Source organism: Chiloscyllium plagiosum, unplaced genomic scaffold (genome assembly GCF_037043375.1).
Source record: "Chiloscyllium plagiosum isolate Xiang-an unplaced genomic scaffold, Cpla_swu_hap1 HiC_scaffold_25, whole genome shotgun sequence".
NCBI lineage: Eukaryota > Metazoa > Chordata > Chondrichthyes > Orectolobiformes > Hemiscylliidae > Chiloscyllium > Chiloscyllium plagiosum.
In genome coordinates this window covers 52,117,368-52,144,315 of record NW_028270163.1, presented here as the reverse complement: position 1 = coordinate 52,144,315, position 26,948 = coordinate 52,117,368, and the positions used below count along the sequence as shown (strand labels likewise).

General features: G+C 39.6%; 1 protein-coding gene across 4 annotated transcripts in view; it reads left to right on the top strand.

The window, feature by feature from the left end:
* Positions 1-21,789, top strand: part of bptf (bromodomain PHD finger transcription factor) — a 147,047-nt gene extending 125,258 nt beyond the window's left edge. For 3 of the 4 annotated variants that reach the window (XM_043715050.2, XM_043715048.2, XM_043715047.2), the window contains exons 27-33: positions 1,610-1,835; positions 3,843-4,090; positions 5,021-5,194; positions 6,816-7,008; positions 8,499-8,583; positions 11,750-11,936; positions 20,689-21,789. In XM_043715050.2, the coding sequence (XP_043570985.2) occupies positions 1,610-1,835; positions 3,843-4,090; positions 5,021-5,194; positions 6,816-7,008; positions 8,499-8,583; positions 11,750-11,936; positions 20,689-20,701 (1,126 nt within the window). In that variant the 3' untranslated portion in view covers positions 20,702-21,789. The remainder of the gene's footprint in view (positions 1-1,609; positions 1,836-3,842; positions 4,091-5,020; positions 5,195-6,815; positions 7,009-8,498; positions 8,584-11,749; positions 11,937-20,688) is intronic. The other variant, XM_088000732.1, reaches the window with a different exon arrangement.
* Positions 21,790-26,948: the final 5,159 nt, after the last annotated feature.

The window sequence follows — 26,948 nt, the reverse complement described above, 5'->3', positions numbered from 1 at the left end:
TTAACATTAACTTTGTCCATTAGCCTTATAGAAGACTTGTATTTCAGTCTTGATCTCAGAACATCCCAGAGGGGTTTACTGTTTTGAAGAGGAGTCACTTATAATGTTAGAAACAGAACAGCCACTTCAGCTGGTGATCATAATGAGATTTCTTTGTTACTTATGCTGCCTCTTGAGATTTATACTGGACACAGAGATAATGATTCTGGGTTTCAAAATAAGTAATTGAAATAATTTGTGAAACTTCAACCCCCATAATTCAGACAAGGCTTCAGTTTGACACTTCAGTTAAAAGGTTGTGCCACCAACAGTGCAACATTCCTTTGAGTCTGGAGTGTCAGGCAAGAATTGTATAATCATAAGATTTGAACCATCCCACCGTCTGATACAGAAGAAAGGTCCTGCCACAAAACCATGCTAATAGATATGCTGACAGTTGCATATGTTAAGCAGTATTGATTTAGATTTGGGAGCAGATTGTATACTTGCACATCCTGTTTTCATGATTTGTGACTAATTATTTTGTGAATAAATTGCTCTGCATTCACATGAGGGAAAATGGATAATGAGTAACAGTCTATTCATTAGTGAAACTTGATGTCATCGCAGGTAGAGGTAATTAAATGTGATGCTGTTCTAAAGCTGTTTTTATCGAGTGTATTTAAAACTTTAAAGGATGGACAAAGATAACAAATTCATTTTCTTTGGAATTGTATGACAGTTCAACTGAACAGATTTCCAACTCAACTAATAATTCCTGAACCTGCTTATTTCCGAAGTGTAGCTTCCATGACTGCCCACAATCAAGTTTTTTGTTCCAAAATATGTTATTGCTCCAACCACGAAATCATCGTACCTGTTGATTATGGTACGAGTTCATGGTTCATCTTATATGCTGCATTACACCTTGCAGATCAAAATATTTCCTGGTTTAATCCCTTGTTTGTGATAATAGCCCCTAAGGACGATACAAGACCATTCCTCCTTGTCACCAAAATTGTCCACCACCTGCTTGGTCATTCCTCTCAACAGAATTGAGATTGACCATAGTAGCCTTGGCAATCTCCGATATAAACGAGCTGTTTGGCATCTGATTAATTATCCTCAGAATTTTGAACTGGAATGTCAGAAGCTTTAAAAAATTCATGTTAGCTTATTTTCAAGTTCATCATAAAGTGGGAATCTTGTCGAGATTTACATAGATTTTCCTGATTTTGCCACAACTGTTTCTCCCTGAACCAAGTAGTAGCTGCTATTCTAATAGCGGCACAATTATTCAGCTAATATTCTTGCTCGTGAAGAATAAGACTGCAGTGTCTGTGAAATCCATCATACAGCAGGATATTAAATGCTTTCACTGCAGTAAAATGTCTGAAGGAAGTTATTCAATCTGTGATCCTGGAATTGCATGTTAATATGGCAGAAGACAAAGTTGTGTTTTTTTTAATGAATCCATTGGCTGGTTGTTTGTAATGAATGAGGAAATTATTATTGTTCGCAATAGTTTTTGCAGTTGACAAATGCAACATGATTCATGAAGAAAAACTAAGTCACTGAAGTATGTGTCAGAGGTCTGTTTCACTTTGTTTATTTCTCTCTTTGAATCCAGAATGATTGTCTGTAACCAGGTTATGAAGTATATTCTGGATAAAATTGACAAGGAAGAAAAACAAGCAGCGAAGAAACGGAAGCGAGATGAGAACGTAGAGCAGAAGCGCAGTAAACAGAATGCTACCAAGCTGTCAGCATTGTTGTTCAAACACAAAGAGCAGTTGAAGGCTGAGATCCTAAAGAAAAGGGCGTTATTGGACAAGGAGCTTCAAATTGAGGTGCAGGTATGTGACAAATAAACATCAAGTCAATTTTTCTTTGAGGCACTTTCAGGTTCATGTAACTTCTGCAAAGGTAGCAAGTCATCTCATTGCAGCCCCTATTGCGGCAAAAATAAAAGCTATGATTTTTTTTTTCTCCCCATAACAAGGTCCCAGGAACAGCAGTGCAATGATTACTGTAATATTTTTGGCGATGTCAAGGGAGAAATTTTGAAGAATCAGAAGGGCAAAGCTATTCTTTGCATGGTTTTAGATGTTCAGAACTCAAGTTGAATTGCATAGAGTTGTGAATTTTTGCAAACATTTCAGTTCGCCATGCATATGCCTGCATGCTCATTAACTAATTATGATAACTATTCCACAGATCCCATTTTCCCACAATGTTGAAAATGGTTCTGTCTCAAGTATATGTCTGATTTTATTGTGAAAATTACAATTGCATCTGTCATCTACACTTTCAAGTAGTGGATTTCAAATCAATATTCATTTTTTAAAATATTTTTCCTCATCTCTCTGGTTATTTTGACAATATTTTTAGCTCTGTTTCCTCTGGTTACCCTTATTAACTCTACCAAATACCCTCATCATTTGGGCACCTCTATTAAATGCCCCTCCTAATCTTTATTCTGAAAGGATCAGTTCCAGTTTACACAACATTCCATATCATTGATGTTTCTCATTCTTATTCTTAGTGTCCTCTCTGAATCCTTCCTAAAGCATGGTACACAGAACTGACAGAATATTTTTGCCGAGGCCTCATTAGTGTTCCACTGATGTGCCTCTAACTAGAGTTTAACTGTGGGTTGACTAAAATTGCAAAAAGGGCCAGAGATATGAGGTTGTATATAAATGTTTGGCATAACATCCTTGTATGTGTGTTTGAAATCCTTTTCTAATGCCACAGAAATTTATACACTTTTTTAATTGAACAATGTATCCTGTCATCATCAAAATTTCAGATCGTGAACCATCCCCACTCCTCCACAGGTCTCTGATCCTGCTTACTTTTAAAATTGCACTATTTAGTTTATTATTGCCTCCCTTCATTCTCTCATTCTTCACATTAAATTCCATCATCTCATTACTCTGCATTAACTTGGATTTATGTCTGCACATTTCACCATGTCCTGAGCTCTCCTACTCCCCCCTTGGTGTTCACTGCATTTCCAAATTTTGTAAGTCATCTGCAGGTTTGGAAATTATGCGCTTTGTATCCAACGCCAGGTTCTTTATAAGTGTCATAAAATGTTGTGGTCTTAATGCTGATCTCTGGGGAACATTGCTGTGTATTTCTGTCCAATCTGCAAAACAACAATTCAGCACTACCCTTGATATTCTGTCTTTTAGCCAATTGAATTTAACCACATTGCCACTTTAATTTTGAATTCTGTTAATATTGTTACGAAAACAGATACGCTCCCCTTCATTCCTCTCTGGTTTTTTTCAAAGCAGACATCTTCCACCTTGAGTTTTATGCAGTTGTTTTTTTTTTGTGTATTTTCCTGTTCTGAGTTCAGACAGTGGTGCAGTTCAGTCTAGGTGGAATAATGCCCTTATGTGCCAAAGGATGGAACACATTGCTTCCAAGGAACTTTACATGACAATTCAGCCAAAAACTATATTCAGCTTACTCATCTGAAACAGTCAGTTTCCACTGGCAGGCAATGCCAACATCTCTGCCTCAAACTTATCTCATGTAGGCCAACTTAAAATTTAGCTGCCCATCAGCAACACTTAAGCTTATAATAAACTGTCTGCATTCTGGCCATCAGTACTGGCACCAGAGTGTCCTGACTAAGAGACCAAGAAGTGATATCTAAGCTTGAGAAAATAGTACAAAATGTGGCAAACCTTTGTGTGATATTTTTACTTTGAGATGTACAGGATGCAGTTTGCAGCAGTGTATTAATGCACGAAGGTGTTCTGTGTTCTTATGCAGTTGATCTTATTCTCTATATAGCTGCTAAATCAGTTTGTTGCTGTTGGCTGAAATTTTGTTTGTTTTGGTAGGAGGAGCTGAAAAGAGACAGAAATAAGTTAAGGAAGGACAAAGAGAAGGCACATGCAGCCGCTATGCACACTGCAGCCATTGCTGCTGCAAATGCTGTACAAGCTGCTGTGACACAGAAGCGAAAGCGAGAAGAGGAGAAAGAGCCTGCAAAGGTCAAGAAGAAAAAGATGATTTCTACTACCTCAAAAGAATCTAAGAAGGACACAAAGCTTTACTGTATCTGCAAGACACCTTATGATGAATCAAAGTACGTGATCATCAAATGTTTTCTTCTACCTGTATTTATCATAATTTTTCCAATTCCTTTCCTTATTCCAAGCAGATGCTTAGACCATAACTTGTAGGAGCAGAGATAGACCAATTGGCCCATTGAGTCTGCTCTGCCTTCCAGTGAGATCATGCTGATCTGATAGCACTCAACTCCATTTTCTTGCCTTCTCGTTATAACCTTAGATTCCCTCACTGATGAAAAATTTGCCTCAGCCTTGAACATACTTAATGACTCTATCTCAGTAATACAGGTACTGGTTCAGTGCAGCTGATGTTTTTTGTTTTCCTTGGAAAGTGGTTTTCCAGTTTTGAACAGAGCAGGAGATACTGGTGAGAACCATCTCATTTTCTACAGTGAGTGTCTGAATAGAAAGTGGACAGATTTTTCGAGTTACTTTTTTGTGATTGGAATTAGACATATTTCCAAAATGATAGCAAAGAAGCTATAAATACTCCCCCCCCCCCATCACAGCGCTTTTTGCCATTTTTGGTTTGCTTTTGCTTCCTCATACCATGCACAGTTTTTTTTTGTATTTTCATTTTCAGCTTCTCTTATCCATGTGACATTCCCAACCAGTCAAAGGACATTTTATACTACATTTGTCATGGAACACTGACTGGTGTTTAAGTGTAGTTTTCATTTATTTGAACCCCTTCCGTTTTAGCTGTTTTCTATCTCTCGCCCCCTCCCCCAAAAGGACTATCACACCACTCAGACAGCTCCAGTGTCCTGGCTGAGATTGGGGTGCTGCTGTGTGGATTGCTGAGAGAACTAATTCGTATCATACTCTGGGCTTGGCACCAGTGTGCTGCACCACCACCACCTTGCCTCTACATAAAAGGCTTGTGGCTCACCGAAACGAGAAAGAAACTTAAACACACTCGGATGTGTGTGTTCGTTTTTCAGGTTCTACATTGGCTGTGATCTCTGTACGAACTGGTATCATGGAGACTGTGTTGGTATCACAGAAAAAGAGGCTAAAAAAATGGATGAGTACATTTGCAATGAATGTAAACGAGCACAGGAGGGCAGCAGCGAGGAGCTCTACTGTATCTGTAGAACACCATACGACGAATCACAGTAAGCTGAAATGTCAACAAAGACTTTTTATTGCCCTGAGGTAGTTTCACTTTTGAGTATCAGGCCTGCAGTACTGTCCTCAGATGTTTCTTACGTACCTATTGTGATGCAAATTGCATGAAATCATATTAAGCTTGCCTGTGATATTTGATATAACTCTGCTTTTGAAATCTCCCCACTACGGATCATTGATTTCATAATTGGTGTTTCTCCAGTGTTTTCTTTTTTTCCACTTAACTTTGCGCTGATGCACTTGTTATACATACAAATCTCCAGTATCTTCGTTTCAGCTGTTAAGGTTGCTAATTGTTTTCAGTCCCTTTCCTTTTTCTTTATTGAAGTTACTGGCTCCTGCCTGTGCACTGTCCCATTGCCTGTCAGAGCATTTTAGTAACCTGACCAAACAAACACACTTCATTTATGAGTTTGATAGTGAAGATTGGCAGGCTGTAGATCCATGTGAGATGTCACCGCTAAGCTAGTCATGTCCTTACCAACCATCAACAGTTTGATCAAAAATACCAATCAGATTAAGAGCCCTAAATGTTCCCCACCCTACTTAGCTAACCAGGAGTATTAATATCACTATCCAATGAGAGATTGACAAATTGCAAAGACTGGAAATCAAGCCAAACTTCATCCTGATCTATATGGCTCTGTCGCTATTGTCTGTCTGAGCCACACTAGCTAACTGCAGCACTGAGTATGTTTGATTTTTAATCTACTTGGGGAACTTTGCAGAAACACAAAGATTGGCCTTTCAGGTAAGAGAAAAATGCTTGATTTCAGAGACACCAGTTAAAAACACTTGAACTCTGCAAGAGGGATTCAGAGTAACAGCTTTTGGAAGGTTTGTGACTAACATACAGTGGAGTTTTACAGGTTTCAATATCCTAGTTGCTGCTTTGTTTAAAAAAAGCTCTGCTTTGTAATTTTGACAAAATTTAACATGCACTGATGTCAAAAGCAGAATTCGGTCCAAATGTAGTGTCACAAAGAATGTATACATATTTTGAAAATATATTTGGTAAATTCTTGTCTTAATCTTGCTGTAATGTTCATTCCCTTTGTGGCAGTTTTCAATATTTTGAAATACAAGCAAAATGGGTAAATTATGTTTGATCTACTTCCCAATTTAAAAAGTATGTAGAATTCTCCAACCCTCAACCTTGAACGTATACTGAGAGACTTTTGATATTGTTTCCAGATTTGAATTTGATATTCTTTTCCGTTTGGGTTTTCCTCCCTTATCCTCCACTAACTCCCCAACTATCGACTTGTTTGGTGCACGTTGACACTTAGATTCTACAGGGTCCTTACACAAATAGCCATCCTTTGTTTTAGCTTTCATTAAGTTACTTAACACCAAAGTTCTTGGATAACTGTGCAGGAATAGGGAGCTACAATGATACCTGGTTAATCCCCTGATTGTGATTTCACCTGGGGCCTCCTAATCTGCAAAATTTAACTAGTTTTCCAGTGAATACTTGGTGTGATCAGGAGGGAAGACCCTGATAAAATAATGAATAAACCATGGTGCATTTTGTTGATGCTATTGATTTGGTTGTTTTTCTTAACTGCGAAGATCAGAAGAAAACACTTATTTTTTTTAAACCCATAGGTTTTACATCGGTTGTGATCGCTGCCAAAATTGGTATCATGGGCGTTGTGTTGGCATACTACAGAGTGAGGCAGATCTCATTGACGAGTATGTTTGCCCACAATGTCAGTCTACAGAAGATGCTATGACTGTTCTTAGTCCACTTTCAGACAAAGATTATGAGGGTCTTAGACGAGTGCTACGCTCTTTACAGGTGAGAATTTACAAAATAATTTCTAAACTTCTGTCAACTTCTTGTTCTATGCCTCTTGCATTTATTTTATATTTTTCTTCTACTTTCACCCAAAAGCTTCCCCTTCCTCTTAGTAGAAACGAGGGGTGACGTTACTGACCTTGCTGTCCTTTATCTACTGCCACCTGGTAGCTGGAAAGAAATAAACTTGATAGGGAGGGGTTTAGGCTTAGAGACTCTGAGACTCTGAGAGCATTTTACACCAGGTGTCTCTGCTGGTGGAAAATCCAAACCTAAAGCAAGTCTGCAGTAAGCTGGTGATTTCTTTAAAAGAACTTTCAAAGCTATTTTCTGCCATAGTAAAATAAAAAGTGAATTAAATATGTGCATATAAATTCTGTTCAAAGTTAATCCTTTTTTCAGTTTTTTTTTAAAACTAACCTTCATTTCGGTTCACAACATTTAGGTTCTGCCAGTGTTTAGTCCACTGAAATACATTGTTTTATTCTGTTTTCTACTTCGAATCTATGATGTAAGTATGTCTCTCATCCTCATCTGTGACTTAAACAGCCGAGAAATTATTAACTAGCACAACTTGAGCCTCCCTGGTTCAATAAGCTTTGTATTTAGAGATGGGTTTACATTAACTTTTTCTTCTGGATTTTGAAATGGGACTTGACGATGGATTTATGGAGGCTGAATGAAACCCTGATAAATCACACTTTGTGCTTGTCATTTGGCTTGTATTTAACATAATCCATCTTTGAGCAGTCAGGCTTAAGATGAGAAGTTCCGAGCGCCCTAATTCTCTTCATTCTCACTCATTCCCATGATACATTTGTTCTGCACTCCTGCCCAAGATCAAGTATAGGAATGCTAACCTGTGTGAGAAGACGCAAGATGTAACGTGTTTTGTGATGGTACTGTTCAATATTCGCAACAACTGTGATTAAAATTGAAGTTTCCAACTGATTACTGCCCTTACCAAGCTGCCAGTCTGAAGTTACTTTTGGCTGATGTTAAACATTCAAGCCACAGTGCATGCTGCTACTAAGGGGATAAATGTGGGATCACATTCCACATATTTAATTCTGTAACTTAGTAAATTGTTCAATCGGTGGAAAAATTGCAGCCACGCGGATGACAAGCAGATTTGGAAAGAGTGATGTATGTTTCAAATTTCCTTTCCCTTCCTCACTCTAGTTTCCAAATTTCCTGCTGCACTCCTGAAAGCAATTACTTATTGTAAGGTGTGATTCTACAGCTATTGGCAATCCTCCAATTTTTTCTTTCCAGTGTCCTGGCAATGACGAGCAGGCATATTAAACATATAAGATCACTGTGTCATTCCCAGAATGCATAAAATTAACAAACTGAGTTTTTGGCTACACCTATTTCACGCTGTTGACCTTGTTTTCACTAAAGTGTAATTGATTGTCGGCGTGAGAACACCATACATCCATGATTCTAATAAAGCATTTTGAAGCATAAATTCTTAAATTCCTCAACAGGCTCATAAAATGGCTTGGCCCTTTTTGGAACCAGTAGATCCCAATGATGCACCAGATTATTATGGCATTATCAAAGAGCCAATGGGTAAGTCATTCAGTTTTTGTGCTTTTTAGTCTAGTACTAAGGTAATTTTATTAGTTACTCTATTGAAGTTGCCCTCTGTGAAGTACGTGGTCCAGTCCCAACTGTGGCACTCAGGATGAAAGGATGCTTCATCAGTCAAGGGTGTTCACATTTTTTCAAGCTGACTGAAATGCAATTTGAACAGGACCAGGAGTCGATTACCTGACCTCAGTTTTGTGCAGTGACACGAGAAAAGAATGAATGGATAATCAATGTTTCCTGTACAATTTAAACTGTCCTTGTGATAGAATAGCTTGCTGTTCCATTCCATGTCTGAGAGGGTGGTACTTGTAGGCTGCTGATCTGCAGAGCCATTTTGCAGCTTGGGTCAGGCACTTCAGGGTGAGTGCAGGATTTGAAGGTAGAAAATTATTTTTAAAAACACCTTGTGCAGGCATGAATGGATCAATTTCATGTCTAACTTAAGAGTATTCTTTTTTAAAAAATGCTTCAGTATGTGATCTTGATAAAATTCAGAAGCCATTGGAGTGATCTGATGGAGGTTTATATTGGAATGAAGAGAAGGTTCAAATTTAATTGAAACATTCACTTGAAAGCCAGGTAGTATAATACCGAAAGTGGTGTTTAAAACCAGATCTGATTCACAATTTGTATAATATTAATAGTGGCCTTCAGTTAATCTCATTGTATCTGATCAACAATTTGTTTTTTGGAAGTCGCTCATGCCTGTCATCTGGCTCCATTTACTTCCAGAATTTAATTTGCAGAAGAGTAACCCAAACAACAAAGTAGACTGTGTTATAAACTTGGAGAACTGCATGTTGTTATGTAGATGCAAAATCAGGGACATAAATATGGAGATGAAAGGAGCTTATTTCCTTGGTCTTTCACACTTAAGTAACTGTGGCCTCATGGGTGATGACTGTTTCAAGGCAGTAGCCAGGACATGCAATGATAATAATCTGCCTCCACAAGGAATGTTAACCATTCCTTATTTAGCAGAAGGGGTGTGAAAAACATTTCATGATCCAGTCAATTAAATCATATTTCTGAGGTTTATTGTGAGACTTAATTTATTATGACACTTAAATAATGCTTAAGGAACATTAAAAAAATGTTTGTTGTTCACAAAGAAAAGTGACAAGTTTTCTCAAGGGGGAGTTAAGAAAATTACTGTCATTATAACTAGACTACTTTTAAATTTTTGGTTGTGGCATAAAAGTTGCTATTTAGGAGAGTATTTCTCCCCTCTTTGGAATTGAGTTGCCTACTATTGGATTACCATTCTCAGTTCACTCTAATAACTCTTTGTCAGCTGAAAGCCTGTTCAGTTTGTTCACAAATTGTTCAGCTGTGAAGGGCTTTTAAGCTGAACTGGCTCATGCCCTCACCCAGTTTTTCCATTTGTACTTTGTCAGGCAGGACATGCAGGATAGCAATTCAGAAAAATTCAAACAGCCATTAAAAATGGATAAAACAGGAAAACTACTGCCTTTAATTGAGTTTTTTTTAAAAGCCAGTTAGTTGTGAAGAGTTCTTGATAGCAGATTAAATCTCTAATGAGCAAATTGTAAATTATTTAGTTTTTCCTCACATGACATTGCTACATTTACAAATCACTTGTTAAATTCGTGCTGTCTCATTTGCTATCTATTTACAAGTGGGAACAGTTTCTCCCTAGCTTCTGTCCAGACCTCTGGAACTTTCTATTACACAATTTCTTAGCCTTCTCCCAAGGGGAACAACCCTAACCCCTACAATCTGTTCTCATAACTTAAGTTCGTCATCCCTGGAACCATTCTGAAAAAACCTCTTGCACGTTTTCAAGTACATTCACATCCTTCACCCAGAACAATAACAGAACTCCACCTGAGGTCTTAGAAGTCTCTTGTTTGGCATAACCTTCCTGCTGTTGTACTCTTGCGCCTATTAATAAAACCTAGGATACTGCATGCTTTATTAACTATTGTCTTCACCTTCAGTGATCTCTGCACATATGCACAGACAGGCCCCTCTGCTGCTATATCACTTTAAGAATTTTATGCCTTATTTTGCATTGTCCGTCCATGTTCTTCCTACTAAAATTCATTACCTCGTACTTATTCACATAGATTTTTGTCTGCTGCCTCTCGACCCTCTCCACCAACTTGACTGTGTCCTTTAGGACTTCCCTGCACACCCAAGATCTAGATAATTAATCTGTATCAGGAAAAACAAGGATCCCAGTACCAATCTCTGGGGAACTCAACTACAAATCATCGTCCAGTCCAAAAGAGCTTCACTGACCATTACTCAGTTTCCTTTTGATTAGGCAATTTTATATCTGTTGCTACTGTCTGTTTTATTCCCTGAGCTAAACTTCACTACACAGCAGATTTATGGAAACTCTATTGAATGCCTTTTAAAAGTCTATGTACACCACCTCAACAGCATTGCACTTATTTACCTCTTTTGTTAACTGCTTTAAAAACCCAGCAAGTTAGTTGAACATGACATGCTGTTTAGAAATCCATGTTGGTGCTTCAGTTTTCCCCTGTTAGCTTTTAAGAAATTAAGGGTGTACAAAAATTACATCATAAATGCATCCCGGGTATTATGATCCACTTCAATTTTGATGCACTGCAGAGGGTTTATATAATGTCTGTCATAATAAACAGAAATTTAAACAGGTTTCATCATCAAGGAATACAAACTAGAAAAAATGGAAGTTTGAGCACTGTTGTGTTGCAGAGAATATGCAAGGCCTTTTTTTGCAACTTGACAATCATAAGTGGAACTGTGTGGCATTCACTTATTTCTTAATTTTAGGAAAAGTTGAATTTGATACTTTTGCAAGACAAGCTGGCACCAGGTATCTTTTGGGTTCAAATGCTGCCTCGCAATAGCTTTTAGATTTTTAAGATACAGTTTGTCACAGAACTGAATGTGGATGTATTCAAGCATGCAAAATGTAGTGGACAGCCTCACCAAAGTCTAAGTTCTGAGACAGCTTTCTCATCATCTATTGTGGGTGGTGGATGACACATGTCAAGCATTAAAATAAATTAACATTTCAGTCTTCATATTAAAGTCTTGAAGTTCTTTGTAACTTATGTGAAATGAGACTATGCTTTATGATATTGTCCCAGCATCAGATATTGAATTAAGTGTGTTTTTTCTAATATAGATCTTTCTACCATGGAAGAAAGGATACATCATCGGTTCTACAAAAAACTGACAGACTTTGTTGGTGATATGACCAAAATCTTTGACAACTGCCGTTACTATAACCCCAGTGATTCACCGTTTTATCAATGTGCAGAGGTTCTAGAATCATTTTTTGTACAGAAACTGAAAACTTTCAAGGCAAACCGGTGAGGCTTCAGTGCTGCTTCTATTTAAATCATCTTCTCTGATAACCTTGATGCTTGGCATCCTTTAGTATTCCACCAAAGCAGATGCCCTTCATGTGTGAGTTCACTTAGTAGGGATGGCAGGATGTTTGATTTGGTATAACACTGAAACCCCGTCTTGTCAAAACATGTTCCAGCCAAGAGTAGGAATTACATTGTGTTATCATGCCGAGGGATATAGGCAGTTGTGAACCGATATCCACTCTACTGAGTTCAGCCAATTTAGCAAAAACCGAAAGTCTGGTTGCACAGACTGTGGGACCTCCTGGTTTTAGTGCTCAGTAGTTTTCTGTTATTGTATTTGACTCTGACTATTATCTCATTGACATGCTCTGGACTTGGTAAGCAGGTTTAAAGGGCCATCCAAGGAAATGCACCCTATCGAAGCAGAGGGAGCAGGGTTGCCTTGTGAGTAAGAAATACAATAAAGTCAATAGCAAGAAATACTATAGAGTTGGAAGACACAACATCTGTGTAGGTAGAACATTATAGTGCAATACACTCCCTTCGGCCTTCGATCTTGCACAGACCTTTGGAACCAATCTGAAGCCCATCTATCCTACACTATTCCATTTTCATCCATATATTTATCCAATGACCATTTAAATGCCCTTAAAGTTGGCGAGTCTACTATTGTTGCAGGCAGGGTGTTCCACGCCCCTTGTACTGTGAGTAAAGAAACTACCTCTGACATCTGTCCTATATCTTATCAACCCTCAATTTAAAGCTATGTTCCTCGTGCTAGCCACCTCCATCTGAGGAAAAAGGCTATCACTGTCCACCCTATCTAACCCTCTGACTATCTTTAATGTCTCAATTAAATCATGTCTCATCCTTCTGTCTAACAAAAACAGCCTCAAATCCCTCAGCCTTTCCTCATAAGACCTTCACACCATACAAGGCAACATCCTAGTAAATCTGGCTGCACCAGAGTTTTGTACAGCTGCAGCATGATTTCGTGGCTCCAACATTCCATCCCTCTACCAATAAAAGCTTACATGCTCTATGTCGCCCTAACAACCTGATCAACCTGGTTGCAACTTTCAGGGATTTGTGTACATGGACACTGAGATTTCTCTGTTCATCTACACTACCAAGGATCTCACTATTAACTCTGTACTCTTTATTCCTGTTGCTTCTTCCAAAGTGAATCAGCTCACACTTCTGCATTTGGAGATGCCGGTGTTGGACTGGGGTGTACAAAGTTAAAAATCTCACAACACCAGGTTATGGTCCAACAGGTTTAAGCGAAAGCACTAGCTTTCGGAGCGCCGCTCCTTCATCAGGTGGAGGACACAATTGTAAGACACAGAATTTATAGCAAAAGTTTACAGTGTGAGGTAACTGAAATTATACATTGAAAAATACCTTGATTGTTTGTTGAGTCTTTCATCTGTTCGAATACCATGGAATAGAAACTTTGCATCAGTCTTCACAGTGGAAGATACCAGCAGTATACCAGAACTTCGAGAGTCAGGAGTCAGGGTTGAGTGTGTTGGCCATCACGAAGGAGAAGGTGCTGGGGAAAATGAAAGGTCCAAAGTTGGATAGATTACCTAGACCAGATGGAGTACAGCCCAGAATTTTGAAAAGATAATTGATGAGTTCATAGAGGCATTGGTGGTGATCTGTCAGGAATCGCTGGAGTCAGGAAGGGTCCCAGAGGACTGCAAAATGGCTAATGTAACACCCTCTTTAAGAAGGGAGATACAAGGTCAAGTCACATGACGCCAGGTTATAATCCAATGAGTTTATTTAAATCACAAGCTTTCGGAGCACTGCTCCTTCGTCAGGTGAAGTGAAGAAAAGCATACAGAGTTTCTAGGCCGGGAGATCAATAAGCAGAGAGATAAAAAAAATCATACAGGTGGTATGAGTGGAGTGTCAACAAGCTGAATAATAAGCTTCTGCAGGTGATCAAAAGTGTCAGACAGTGTGAGTAAAGTTGTCAACAGCTGAATAACAAGTGAGGGGATGACATCAAGTTTCTGCAGAGATGAAAGAAAGTAGAGACAATCCCAAAAGGACAACAGATCACAAACCCACTCAAGTCGACCGACACAGAGAGACTCTGCCACCCCACCTCTTGATCATCATGTACATCAGTTTTACAGCAGGGGGCGCGACGTTGAAATCGAGACACAGTCCATATTCTCAGCTTGCGCTCAAAAGCGGCAGACTACCTACAAGACACTGCCAAGCAGACAAGGCAATAGAACTGCACCACCTACATGCACACCAAGAACAGGAAACTGAGATATTTGGCATCAGCATTGGCAGTACCCAGTCTCCCAGAGTACCATGACTGATACCGGTACCGTCGCAAAGAAATCGACCATCAGCTTGTCTGACCACGCCCTTTAACCAGATGAAATTTAAATTCTCAGCTGAGAGCTCAATTTCTGCCCCACTACCAAAATGGGCCCCATTAGTCTCATGGCAGACGTGGAGGAATTCATCAGGTGAACGAGGCTCCAGGAAGCATTCTACAAACCCCAAGATGTCAACAGAAAGCATGATGGGACAACCAACAGAGAGGCCCACAGTGCAGCGATAAAAGTGAAAAGAGTCAAATTGGATCCCTCTGGAAGGCCGTTGCCCTGTGCTCAAGCTGTCAGGAGATACATTAACGCCAAATTCATCAGCCGCGCTCACAAGGTAGCCCAGAACGTCACCCAAGCACAATGCAGTGTCATCTGTGCTTTCAAGACCAACTGCAACATTGCCGTTGAGCCAGCAGACAAGGGAGGGGCCATCCTCATACAGAATAGAATGAACTATTGCATGGAGTGTACCCACAACTGAACGGCCAGGAGCACGACAGACAGCCAGCTGCTGATCTGACCAAAGAACATACCCCATCAACTCAACAGACTGATCAAGACCTTTAATCCAGAGCTTCATCTTATGCATTCTCATCCCACATACTTCTTGCACAAGAGACTTGGACTACTTTCCAAAGATGCACAAAGCTAACCTGGACATCCCATCATATCAAGCATTGGGACCTTGTGTGAGAACCTCTTTGGCTATGTTGAGAGCATAGAATTAGATTAGATTACTTACAGTGTGGAAACAGGCCCTTCGGTCCAACAAGTCCACACCGACCCGCCGAAGCGTAACCCACCCATACCCCTACATTTACCCCTTTTTACCTAACACTATGGGCAATTTAGCATGGCCAATTCACCTGACTTGCACATCTTTGGACTGTGGGAGGAAACCGGAGCCCCCGGAGGAAACCCACGCAGACACGGGGAGAACGTGCAAACTCCACACAGTCAGTCGCCTGAGTCGGGAATTGAACCCGGGTCTCTGGCGCTGCGAGGCAGCAGTGCTAACCACTGTGCCACCGTGCCGCCCACATTGCCGCATCTTGAAAACCATTGTACAACAGGTCCCCAGCTTCTGTTGCTTCACTACAGACTTCTTCCAGGAATCAGCACCCACAATCCCGTTGAACCAGGAACGTTTCTTGTCACATTGGACCTTTTGGCACCCCAAACCAGCATCCCCCGCATTACTGCAACAGCCTCAGTACTCAATGACAACAACTGCCAATTTCCAGATACCATCCTACAACTACTCCTAATCGACAACCACAACGTCTTCACCTTTGACAACCAGTTCTTCATCCAGACACACTGAACAGCCATGGAGACCAAATTTACACCCCAATATGCCCTCATTTTCATGCAGAAGTTCAAGCAAGACCTCTTTGCTGCACAGGACCTTCAACCAACACTGTGCACCAGGTACATCGACATTTTCTTCCTCTGGACTTGTGAGGAATCACTGAAATGACTGCACAACAACATCAACAAGTTTCATTGCACCATCAGACCTACCATGGACTACTGTTCAGAATCTGTCTAATTCTTAGTGGCAAGCATCTCCAAGGACAAACAACATTTTACCACAAGCCCACCAATAGCCTCACAATGGTGCACTTCTCTAGCTTTCACCCTAAACATGTTAATGAAGCCATTCTCTGCAGACAAGCCATGCGTATACACAAGATCGTTGAGATGAGGAGGAACAGGATACAATGCACAACTCACCAATCACCAGTTCCAGTGTGCTACAGTGAAAAACCATAATGGCTTCCTCAGAAGACCGACACAAGACACAACCGAAAGAGTACCCTTCGTGGTCCACTACTTTTCCAGAGAGGAGAAACTATACCATGTTCTTTGCAGCCTTCAACACGTCATCAATACGCCCTCTCTATTGCCTCAAACAACTGCCAAACCTTAAACAGATTACTGTTCACAGCATACTACCTAGCCCCTTCAGGACAATGTCAACCACCACACCATACAACCCTGCCACGGCAACCTTTGCAAGACATGTCAGATCATTGATATGGATGCTACCATAACATGTGGGAACACCACCCACCGTGTACACAGCAGATACTCATGACTTGGCCAATGTTGTCTACCTCATATGTCCTGAGGCAAGTATATTGGTGAGATCGTGCAGATGTTACAACAATGGATGAATGGACACACTGCAATAATTGGCAGACAGAACTGTTCCCTCCCAGTAGTGGAACACTTCAGTCATAGATATGTACAGCATGGAAACAGACCCTTTGGTCCATGCCAACCAGATTTCCCAACGCAATCTAGTCCCACCTGCCAGCACCAGGCCCATATGCCTCCAAACCCTTCCTATTCATATACCCTTCCAAATGCCTCTTAAATGTTGCAATTGTACCAGCTCCCTCCACTTCCTCTAGCAGCTCATTGTATACAAGGACCACCCTCTGCGTGAAAAAGTTGCCCTTTAGGTCTCTTTTATATCTTTCCCCCTCTACTAAACCTATGCCCTCTACTTCTGGACTCCCTGACCCCAGGGAAAAGATTTTGTCTATTTATCCTATCCATGCCCTTCATGATTTTGTAAACCTCCTATAAGGTCACCCATCAGCCTCCGACGCTCCAGGGAAAACAGCCCCAGCCTGTTCAGCCTCTCCCTATAGCTCAAATCCTCCAACCCTGGCAACATCCTTGTAAATTTTTTCTAAATCCTTTCAAGTTACACAACATCTTCCCGATAGGAAGGAGACCAGAATTGCATGCCTAACCAATGTCCTGTACAGCCGCAACATGACCTCCCAACTCCTGTACTCAATACTCTGACCAATAAAAGAAAGCATACCAAATGCCGCCTTCACTGTCCTATCTACCTGTGACTCCACTTTCAAGGAGCTATGAACCTGCACTCCAAGATCTCTTTGTTCAGAAACATTCCCTAGGACCTTACCTTTAAGTGTATAAGTCCTGCTAAGATTTGCTTTCCCAAAATGCAGCATATCACATTTATCTAAAGTAAACTTCATCTGCCACTTCTCAGCCTTTTGGCCCATCGGGTCCAGATCCTGTTGTAATCTAAGGTAACCCTCTTCGCTGTCCACTACACCTCCAATTTTGGTGTCATCTGCAACCTTACTAACTGTACCTCTTATGCTGCATCCAAGTCATTTATTTAAATGACAAAAAGTAGAGGACCCAGCACCGCTCCTTGTGGCACTCCACTGGTCACAGGCCTCCAGTCTGAAAAACAACCTTTCACCACCACCTTCTGCCTTTGAGCCAGTTCTGTATCCAAATGGCTAATTCTCCCTGTATTGCGTGAGATCTAACCTTGCTAACCAGTCTCCCATGGGGAACCTTGTCGAATGCCTTACTGAAGTCCATATAGATCACACCTACTCCTCATCAATCCTCTTTGTTACTTCAAAAAACTCAATCAAGTTTGTGAGACTTGATTTCCCACGCACAAAGCCAAGGGTATTCCGCCTCTGATCCTCGGGTAAGCTACCTCCAAGGTGGCCTTTGAGACACACGACAATGCAGAAACTGATACTCAGGTTGTGTACCCCCCACCATGAAGACTCCCTCAACCATGATCTTGGATTCATGTCACGCTGCATGTAAACTCACCATACTATTCTGTATTTGTAAGATCTTCCTTATAGTCTTATTTTGACAGCATCACCTTGATAACTTATGATCTCTCTACCTTAATTAGATTGTACAGTTTTGGATAAGGTGTTACTTTGGTTAAACCTCAGCATGTAACTCTTATACCTGTCATTTTATTCCAGCCACATGGATTGTTTCCAGTGCCACCTTATTTTAAATTTTTTTGTCATTATCTCTCTGCCTCAATTAAGTGGTTATAGGTTATCCCTTCACTTGCTAACCAGCTGTTGACACTTTACTCACACCATCTGATACTTTTGATCACCTGCAGAGACTTCTTATTCACCCTGTCGACGCTTCGCTTTTACCATTTGTATGATCTTTTGATCTCTCTGCTTATTGATCTGTCTGCCTATAAATTCATTGCCTGTATTTGGAAGTGCATGGTAAATAGGGTTGAGTCAGCATAGCTTCGACAAGGGGAGGTCATGCCTGACAAATCTTTTAGAATTCTTTGAAGAGGTAATGAGCAAGTTAGACAATGGAGAGCCAGTGGACATGATCTATTTGGATTTCCAGAAAGCATTTGACAAGGTGTTGCACAGAAGGCTGCTAAATAAGAGCCCATGGTGTTACCAACAAGGTACTGACATGGATAGAGGATTGACTGACTGGCATAGGCAGAAAGTAGGAATAAAAGAGGTCTTTATCAAGATAGCAGCTGATAATGAGTGGAGTTCCACAGAGGTCAGTGTTGACACCACGATTATTCGCATTATATGTTAACGATCTGGACAAAGAATTGAGCATTCTTACTAAGTTTACAGATGACAGGGGGATGGACAGATAGTGTTGAGGAAACAGGGAGATTGCAAAAGAATTTGAATTTGCTATGAGAGTGGGCAAATGGAATACAATATGGGCAAGTGAGAGATTATGCACTGTGGTAGGCTATTTTCTAAATGGGGAAAAGCTTCGGAAATCTGAAGCACAAAAGGACTTGGGAGTCCTAGTTCAGGATTTTCTTAAAATTAACATGCAGGTTCAGTTCACGGTTAGGAAGGCAAATGCAATGTTAGACACAAAGCTGCAGATGCTGAAATCCAAAGTAGACAGACTGGAGGCTGGAAGAGCTCAGCAAGCCAGGCAGCACCAGGACGTAGAGAAGTTGACGTTTTGGGTAGACCCCTTCAGAAATGGAGGTGGAGCTGCAGTTAAAGGGCGGGCTGGTAGCAAAATGATGAGAATGCAGGTGGTAGGTATGACCTGGTAGGTCGATAGAAGGAATGTTAACATTCATTTCAAGAGGACAAGAATACAACAGCAGAAACGTGCAAAATTATGAAGGGAATTGATAAGATAGAAGTAGCCTACTTCTGCTAGTTCTTATGTTCTTATGAGAGAGATATTGCTGAGGCTGTATAAGGCTCTGGTCTGACAGCATTTGGAGTACTGCGAATAATTTTGGGCCCTGTATCTAAGTAAGGATGTGCAGGTATTGGGGAGCATTCAGAGGTGGTTTTCAAGAATGTTCATTCAGCCATGTTTCCCCATGCCTTTGCCCTAAATTTGCAATTCTCTCTTTCTTTGATCTCATCTTATCCATGCAACCTTCCCCTTTCTTTCTAATCTAATTTCTAAGAAGCTGCTGGCTGCTATGCTCATCCATTACTCCCTTGCAAACCTGTTCCTTTTTTCTTCAAGTAACCTCCTTCAGCCTCCTCTGTCTAAAACTACCGCATCTCCAACCTTCTTATTGCCCTCCAAGTTCCTGAACATATTGTCACCTTCTAACTTTATATCCCATCTGTTCTACTACATGATTGAAGATGTTCAATCAGATTTCTTCTCCATTACACTGAAATAATCCAAGCCTGTAAATTGCATTCTCTATCACTTTTGCTCTTGGTAATCTCCTCCTTCATCCTTCTCTACCGCTTTCAATCTTTGGATTTGTTAACTTTGTGATCCTCTTCCACTATCCGTTCCAAGATGTCCAGGTGAATCTGACTGTCCTGGCATTGGTTCCTCTTTTATCTGTTTTAACTCTTTTATTACCAGAAAATCTTATGTGATGTTCTTTTTCCATACATGAACTGTAATTATGTCTGCAAGAATCTGTCTTTACCCTTTTTTATTTCCCATATACATGCAATCTCTTGGCAACATAATCAAAAGACACGTAATCAGATTCCACACATATACTGATAAAACCCTGCTGTGCAACACCTTTACTGCTTTTCTGCCACCCATCCTGACAGCTCATTCCTTGGTTCTGTCAAATTCTATTTGATTACACTACTTTGCATCACTTTGTATATTTTCTTAAATTGAAGTTGTGAAATAAACACCGTTTTTTGCAAAATTTGCCATTTTCCATGTATTTCCATCAATTAACGCAAGAATTGTGGCTAATTATCTTTTATTGCACCTAGTGAACATATTTTCTCCTTGCTTTGCATGTTTACAAATCTTAGGTTAGTTTATTACTTAAACAACATTGATCGCTTGAATCACTTCGAATCACATAACTTTTTTTTAAGGTGGGGGGGAAGAAAAACTTCAGCAACTTTCATTTGTTCTTCAGATTTGACATTTCATTTTCATGTCATAACAACCAGCCATGCAAAAAATGTAGATTGAATGCAGGATCACTTAGAATATAGTATTGTTAATGTGTCTCCTTCTATATTTTGTTGATTAATTTCATTAATTTTTAACCATTCACTATTATTCTAGAAGTGTACGAATACTAAAATCTGTCAATTTTTGCTCTGCAGGTCTCATTCCTAACAGATTACACTCTACTGCGTAGATTGCACTCTCTAGACTTCAACCAACAAGGAACAAACTCTTACAAAGCGTGAATAACAGGAATTGCATTCAGAGTGCAGTAAGAAGTTGATGCCACCAGAGGCAGATATACTTAGTCAGGCTTTCCTGACTGACTGACCTTAACCAGCACTGTTGTTCAAGCACCAATCAGTTAACTGAATTGGATAAAGCCCCATCTGTTTGTTAGAAACTAAAAGGGAGAGTTTAAATGAAGAGGAGAAGGAAGGAAATTTGAAAACATTTGTAAAGAAGCCACCTTTTATCAGCCCTGTTTGACTGTTGTTTCCTCCTTGCCTGATATGGGATGGGAAGCATGAAGCATCCTGTCCACTCTTGTTATGACAGGGGGCTGGCTTCAATTTTCCCAGCGAAGTTCATCACCACAGTTCTTCAGTGAAGAAGCTGGCTGCAAGCTGTCTGTAATGAAACAAACATGTTTAAATTTGACAGCTGTATTTATTTATTACTGAGAAAAGATGAAGCTTTCTTTTTTAGAATCTGCTGCCCTTGTTTGTCAACTAATTATGTGCTTTTTTTCTTATTGATATGAAAAGACCCAACTTGCAATAAGTTGGTCTTTTTTATGTAATTGCTGTAGGTAACGGTGAGTGATAACCCTCGATCCTTTCTTTCTTTGAAAGGAGTTGTTTCACATGCACGCACGCGCGCACACACACACACACACACACACACACACACACACACACATGAGCACAGCGGAATGGGATCCAGCAGCAAGTTTTATTTTCCTAACTAATCTGACCGAAGTGGAGCTCCGCGTGACCACTGGCTGAGCGGTCTTCAGGATTGACTTCAAAGTTAAGACTGCCACAGTGGCGATGAGGCAGCACCAAACAACTATCGATCACTCTGCAGAAATTTGATAGACTGAAATAAACGGTGTGTACTGAAGTTATCTTGTATGTAAACATTTTGTCAGATGCTGAATTTTTTTTTTGTTTTTTTGTATTAAGGTTCAGAAATATTGATGTATATGAAAACAATAAATGGAGGAAACCATTATCTCCCACTGAGAAAATCCACAAGTGTTTCTGTATGTGCTTAAAATTACCCATTGTGAGACTTCAGGTCTCTTCCCAAGAATTCTAACAAAGGAAATAAAATTTGGAAATGGTGCAAGGACACTTTAAATTTGAAATGCTGCATATTGTATGCATTTGTATTGAGTTTTTAAAAAAGGGGAACTATGGACTAACTCTCGAGTTGTGAAATACTGCACATCTCATCACCACATCACAGTATTTCTGTACTATTTATTCATATCTACAAACTTATTTGTTTTGAGTAATGTTGCAAAAAAAAATCTTTCCTACCTGTAGGCAATAGATTGCTATCTATGTTTTTAACAGATTGTGGCAACTATGAAGAGTAATTCTTTTGTACTTGATAGGACATTTCATCCTAGACAATAAAGTAATGTTTTTGACATCAACTTTGGTGTCATCTTTTTAATCACATTGAAAGCATACATAAATTTGGGACATTTTGCCATTAATTTTTATTCATGGCAATTTGGCAAAAGAGGCTTTCAATAGTTTACCCTGGTTGTGGTGTTAAAAACAGTGTTAATGAACAAAAATAGAAACACACTCGCTCTTTGGTTTAACCTTTGAAGTGCTCAAGTCAGACTAGTAAGAAAATAATTCCTTGTTTTTTTTTTCTGTCAAGTATATTGAGAGAAGCTTGCTTGCTTGCTTTGAGCTGTCTGAAAACCTAAAATCAGAAGAATAATTATGTATGGCGAGCTCTATATTTGGAAAGACAGATCCGAAAGTTGACTGCATTTAAATCTTCACTTAACAGCTATTCATCTGTGTTGTTCTAAATGAGCTTCTGATTTAATGAAAGAATTGATATTTCCCTTATTAAAAAATCCTTGAATTTGCTCAACAGTTTAGTGTTATGTTAATCTGCAGGAAGAGGATTGAACCATGGGCAACATGTCTGAATGGAACTGGAATAAACTGTGGGAAACTACAGTGTTTCCTGTACAGAAGAGAATTGCAAACCCTGCATGCAGATGACATCAGGTTCAGATGTGATATGCTCCATGAATGAATAGCAGGCACGAATTGCTGGCAAGTCTCGAGCATGAATGGCCACTTGAGCAAGGCACCCAAAGCACTTGCCTGTACCTGTGGAACTGCTCTCCAGCACATTTCAGTATCTTCATGAGATGACAAATTAATGGTTGCAGCAAAAGACTTAAAATGCATAGCTATGTCCAAACCTGTGTAGATACTTTAGAAAGTAATAAAGGAATTAAAGTTGGCAGCCATCTTCCCTGGTTTCAACGTTGTTTTGCTGATTTCAGTTAAAATGCCAGTCAGGCCAGATGACTTTACGTTGCTAGAGACTGATCAGGAAGATCCAGGAACGTAAATTTCTAAGCCTATCTTGGTGCTGATCTAACTGAGCTATAACTTTGTATTTAAAGTATTTTCTACTTTTTCTGCCCCATCACTTGCTTCCTTTTAAGCTTTGAAAATGTTCTGCTGAACTTAGTTTTTAGCACCAAGCAAGAAATTTAATTTTTCTTTCAAAAAAAAAACACTGACTAATCCAGAAGTCAGGAGAAAATTATTGCAAGATGCAGGAATCTGACCTGAAAACAAATTTGGAAATGACAGTGGGTAAGACAGCATCTATGGAGAGACCGCAAGCTAATGTTGTGATCTCCAGCATTTGTTGTTTCTAATCCTGAAGTGGCTTGTTTGTACAGATGAAGTATAGACTTTATCTACATGCTAGACAAGTAAATGCAGGTTTTCAGGAATTCCATGTTCATTTTTTTGATCATTCATGGAATGAGGGTGTTGCTGTCTGGGGAAGCATTTATTGCACATCCCTAATTAGGGCAATTAAGAGTCACCAATTGCAGTGGGTGGAGTCACATATAGGCCAAAGCAGGTAAGGATGGCAGTTTCCTTCCCTAAAAGACACTAGCGATCCAGATGGGTTTTTCTGGCAATCAGACAATGGTCTCTTAATTCCAGTTCAAAGGTGGGATTGGGATCCAGGTCCCCAGAACACTAACTGAGTCTCTGGCTTAACAGTCCAGCAATAAAACCACTATGCCCTCTTTTTAAAGTAAAAATGATGCATTCAAGGTGTTGTCAACAATATGGTTAGATAATGTGTGTGACCCTTAACTTAAACCACACCTCCACTAATTGGTGTAGGTTTTTTAAAATTTGTTTATAGGATATGGGTATCACTGTCAATGGGTGGCATTTATTGCCATCCCTAATTATGCTCGAAGTTGGTGCAGAGCTGCCTTCTTGAACCACTCCGGTCCTTAGTGGAGAACATTCACGGTCATTGTTAGGGAGTTCCAGGGTTTTTGAACAAAGGAAAGTGAAGAATGATAGAATTCTGAATTAGGATGGTGTGGTGCTTGGAGAGGATCTTGTATGCGGTAATGTTCCAATGCATCGCTGGCCTTGTCCTTCTAGGTAATAGAGGTTGCAGGTGTGAAGGTGCTTCTACAGTCTTGTTGAGGCAGTCACCTTCGCCCTCGAGTTTAATTCTTCAATATGAATTAGATACCCCTAACTAATCCTGCGCCTTATTGATTTGAAATTCTTAATTTATATTCTCTCCCAAAAAATCTCATCCTTTCTAAGAGTCACAATTTTGTGTCTACTCTGACCATTCAGTGATGATGGAAAATCAATGGCTCGAGAGAGAGGATTCAACACAAAACGGATTATGACAGCAGTAAAATCTAGTCAGGTCCTACAATGGAAAGACATGGAAGCGCAGACCTACGAACAAATAATGAGCATCGAGAACGCTGGGTAGAGTTCCAGTAACCATACTACAATAGAGAGAGCCAGATTAAGGTAGGTTGATCTCTACCTTAAAATATTTAGAGATATGAAAAATGGCTAAAGAGCCAAGGATCATTAATTCTGACGAAGACATAGTTAAGGCAAAAGATTCTTCAAATTATAAAATCTTGGCAAGAAACTAATAGGTATCAGATGCTCCTTTCCACTCCAAGCACCCTTTGTTCCCTTACTGGTAATGGAGTTATACCCATGTAAAATAATGATGTGTTGGGTTGTGGGGAGGAGAAATGTGTGTGGCAGAGACTGACTTAATAAATGGTTTGTATCCACTGAATACAAGTGGATTCTTTAATGCACGTGATGTTATTGTTACAAACAACTCAAAAGATTACTTTCAAGCTTCAGTTGATAACAAAAAAATTGCACAATTTTTCATTTGGGTTAGACCACTGTTCCCATTAGATATCGCGTAACAGTTTCTTTGATCTTTCTTGGTTTGAGTGAGGGAATCCCACAAGGTGTAATAATTTTAGGGATTGTAACTGCTGAAATGTTTTAAATCACTTCAATAGTGACGGAGGAAATGGGGGTCATAACCTTGAGCTTTTTATTCACCCAAAGGTTAGATGTGACTGTAGGGGTCATTAACTGCACATTTAAGGGAACATGATCCTAAATTCTTTCCTCAGATAATTGAGAATCTAACCAAATCCTCCTGTTGCTGGATAAGTGCCATAAAGCATCAAAAGATTTAAAGAGAAATAAAGCTTTTGGTTAATTGACACATTGGAAATAGCAGCATGAAAGTAAACAAGCTAGTGAGTTGCAGAAATTAAAATCTCTTGAAATAAAACTGTTGATGGTGAAATTAAAACGACTTGGCGTTCTTCATCTATCAGACATACTCAAGCATCTGATTCTCTTGTAATGAGATATTTAGTCATTGGTGTACCTACATTTGTAAGATAATTACAAAATTAATGCCCAGAGGTAAAATGTGAATTTAATTTACTCTGATTTTTTTATAGAGACTCATGCAGTCTTTTTTTTCCAGAAGTGTGTATCTTTTTAGCTTAGGTTGCTCCATTTTTATTTTCATAGTCCAAAGGCAAGGTGCTTTTATACAGTTTCTGTACAAAACAGTATCTTCCATTCTCATGTCAGAGATTTATCATTTCTACGGCTGAGTGCATTGATTTTCCTCATTGGTTTATCAGTTTTATCTAAATATTTGAATACACTTCGGCAATCTGCTTCTTTGGATATTTTCACTTCAGCCTGGAGTATTGTTACCTGATTCCCTTAGACACTATTGCTTTACAATACATTGCCCACTTACCCAAAGATATATAAAGAAAATTAGGATAAATTTGGAACTATGCAAATAACTTGTGTTCCTACAGATTTTCCAAGGTTTCTTGTGTTATTATAGGTGCAAAATATTAAGTTTCTAGATGGCTGGGAACAGTTACGTTTCTCAACTTACGTGGTTTTGAGACAGAAAAATATCAATGTTCTGCAAGTATTTGATGATCTGATCTCAGCCAATGCAGTAGTTAAACTGCACAGTTAAAGATTAGTTAGAATCCCTACAGTGTGGAAACAGGCCCTTTGGCCCAACACGTTCACACTGACCCTTCATAAGAACATCCTACCCAAATCCATTTCCCATCACTATATACATTTATCCCTGAACATTATGGGCAATTTCACATAGCCAATTCTCCTAACCTGCACATCTTTGGATTGTGGGAGGAAACCAGAGCACCCGGAGGAAACCAGAGCACCCAGAGGAAACCTATACAGCTCCAGAGAATGTGCAAACTCCACACAGTCACTCGAGGCTGAACTTAGGCCCCTGGCGATGTGAGGCAGCGGTGCTGACCACTGAGCCAACGTGCTACCCAATTTGCTAGAATTCATGCTGATGATCACTGCAGGGTCTGTGCTGATCTCAGGTGCGTATGTGAAGCCTGTTGAATTCAGCAATACTGATACCTGTTGTCCAGTAATGTTCCCTTTTCTTTGCCACGGTACACTTACTACTATGTTACCTCTGGGCATTAATTTTGTAATTATCTTGCAAATGTAGGTACACCAATGACTAAATATCATGACGAGAATCAGATGCTTGAGTATGTCTGATAGCTGAAGAATGCCATGTCATTTTAATTTCAGCATCAACAATTTTATTTCAAGAGGTTTTAATTTCTGCAACTCACTAGCTCGTTTACTTTCATGCTGCTATTTCCAATGTGTCGATTAAGTGAAAGATTTATTTCTCTTTAAATCTTTGCTTTATGGGCAATGATATGCATATTAAGTTGAATGCTTGTTATGGACAGTCTGCTTGCACTGTGCAGTACTTTTTGGATTGTTATGCAGAGAAT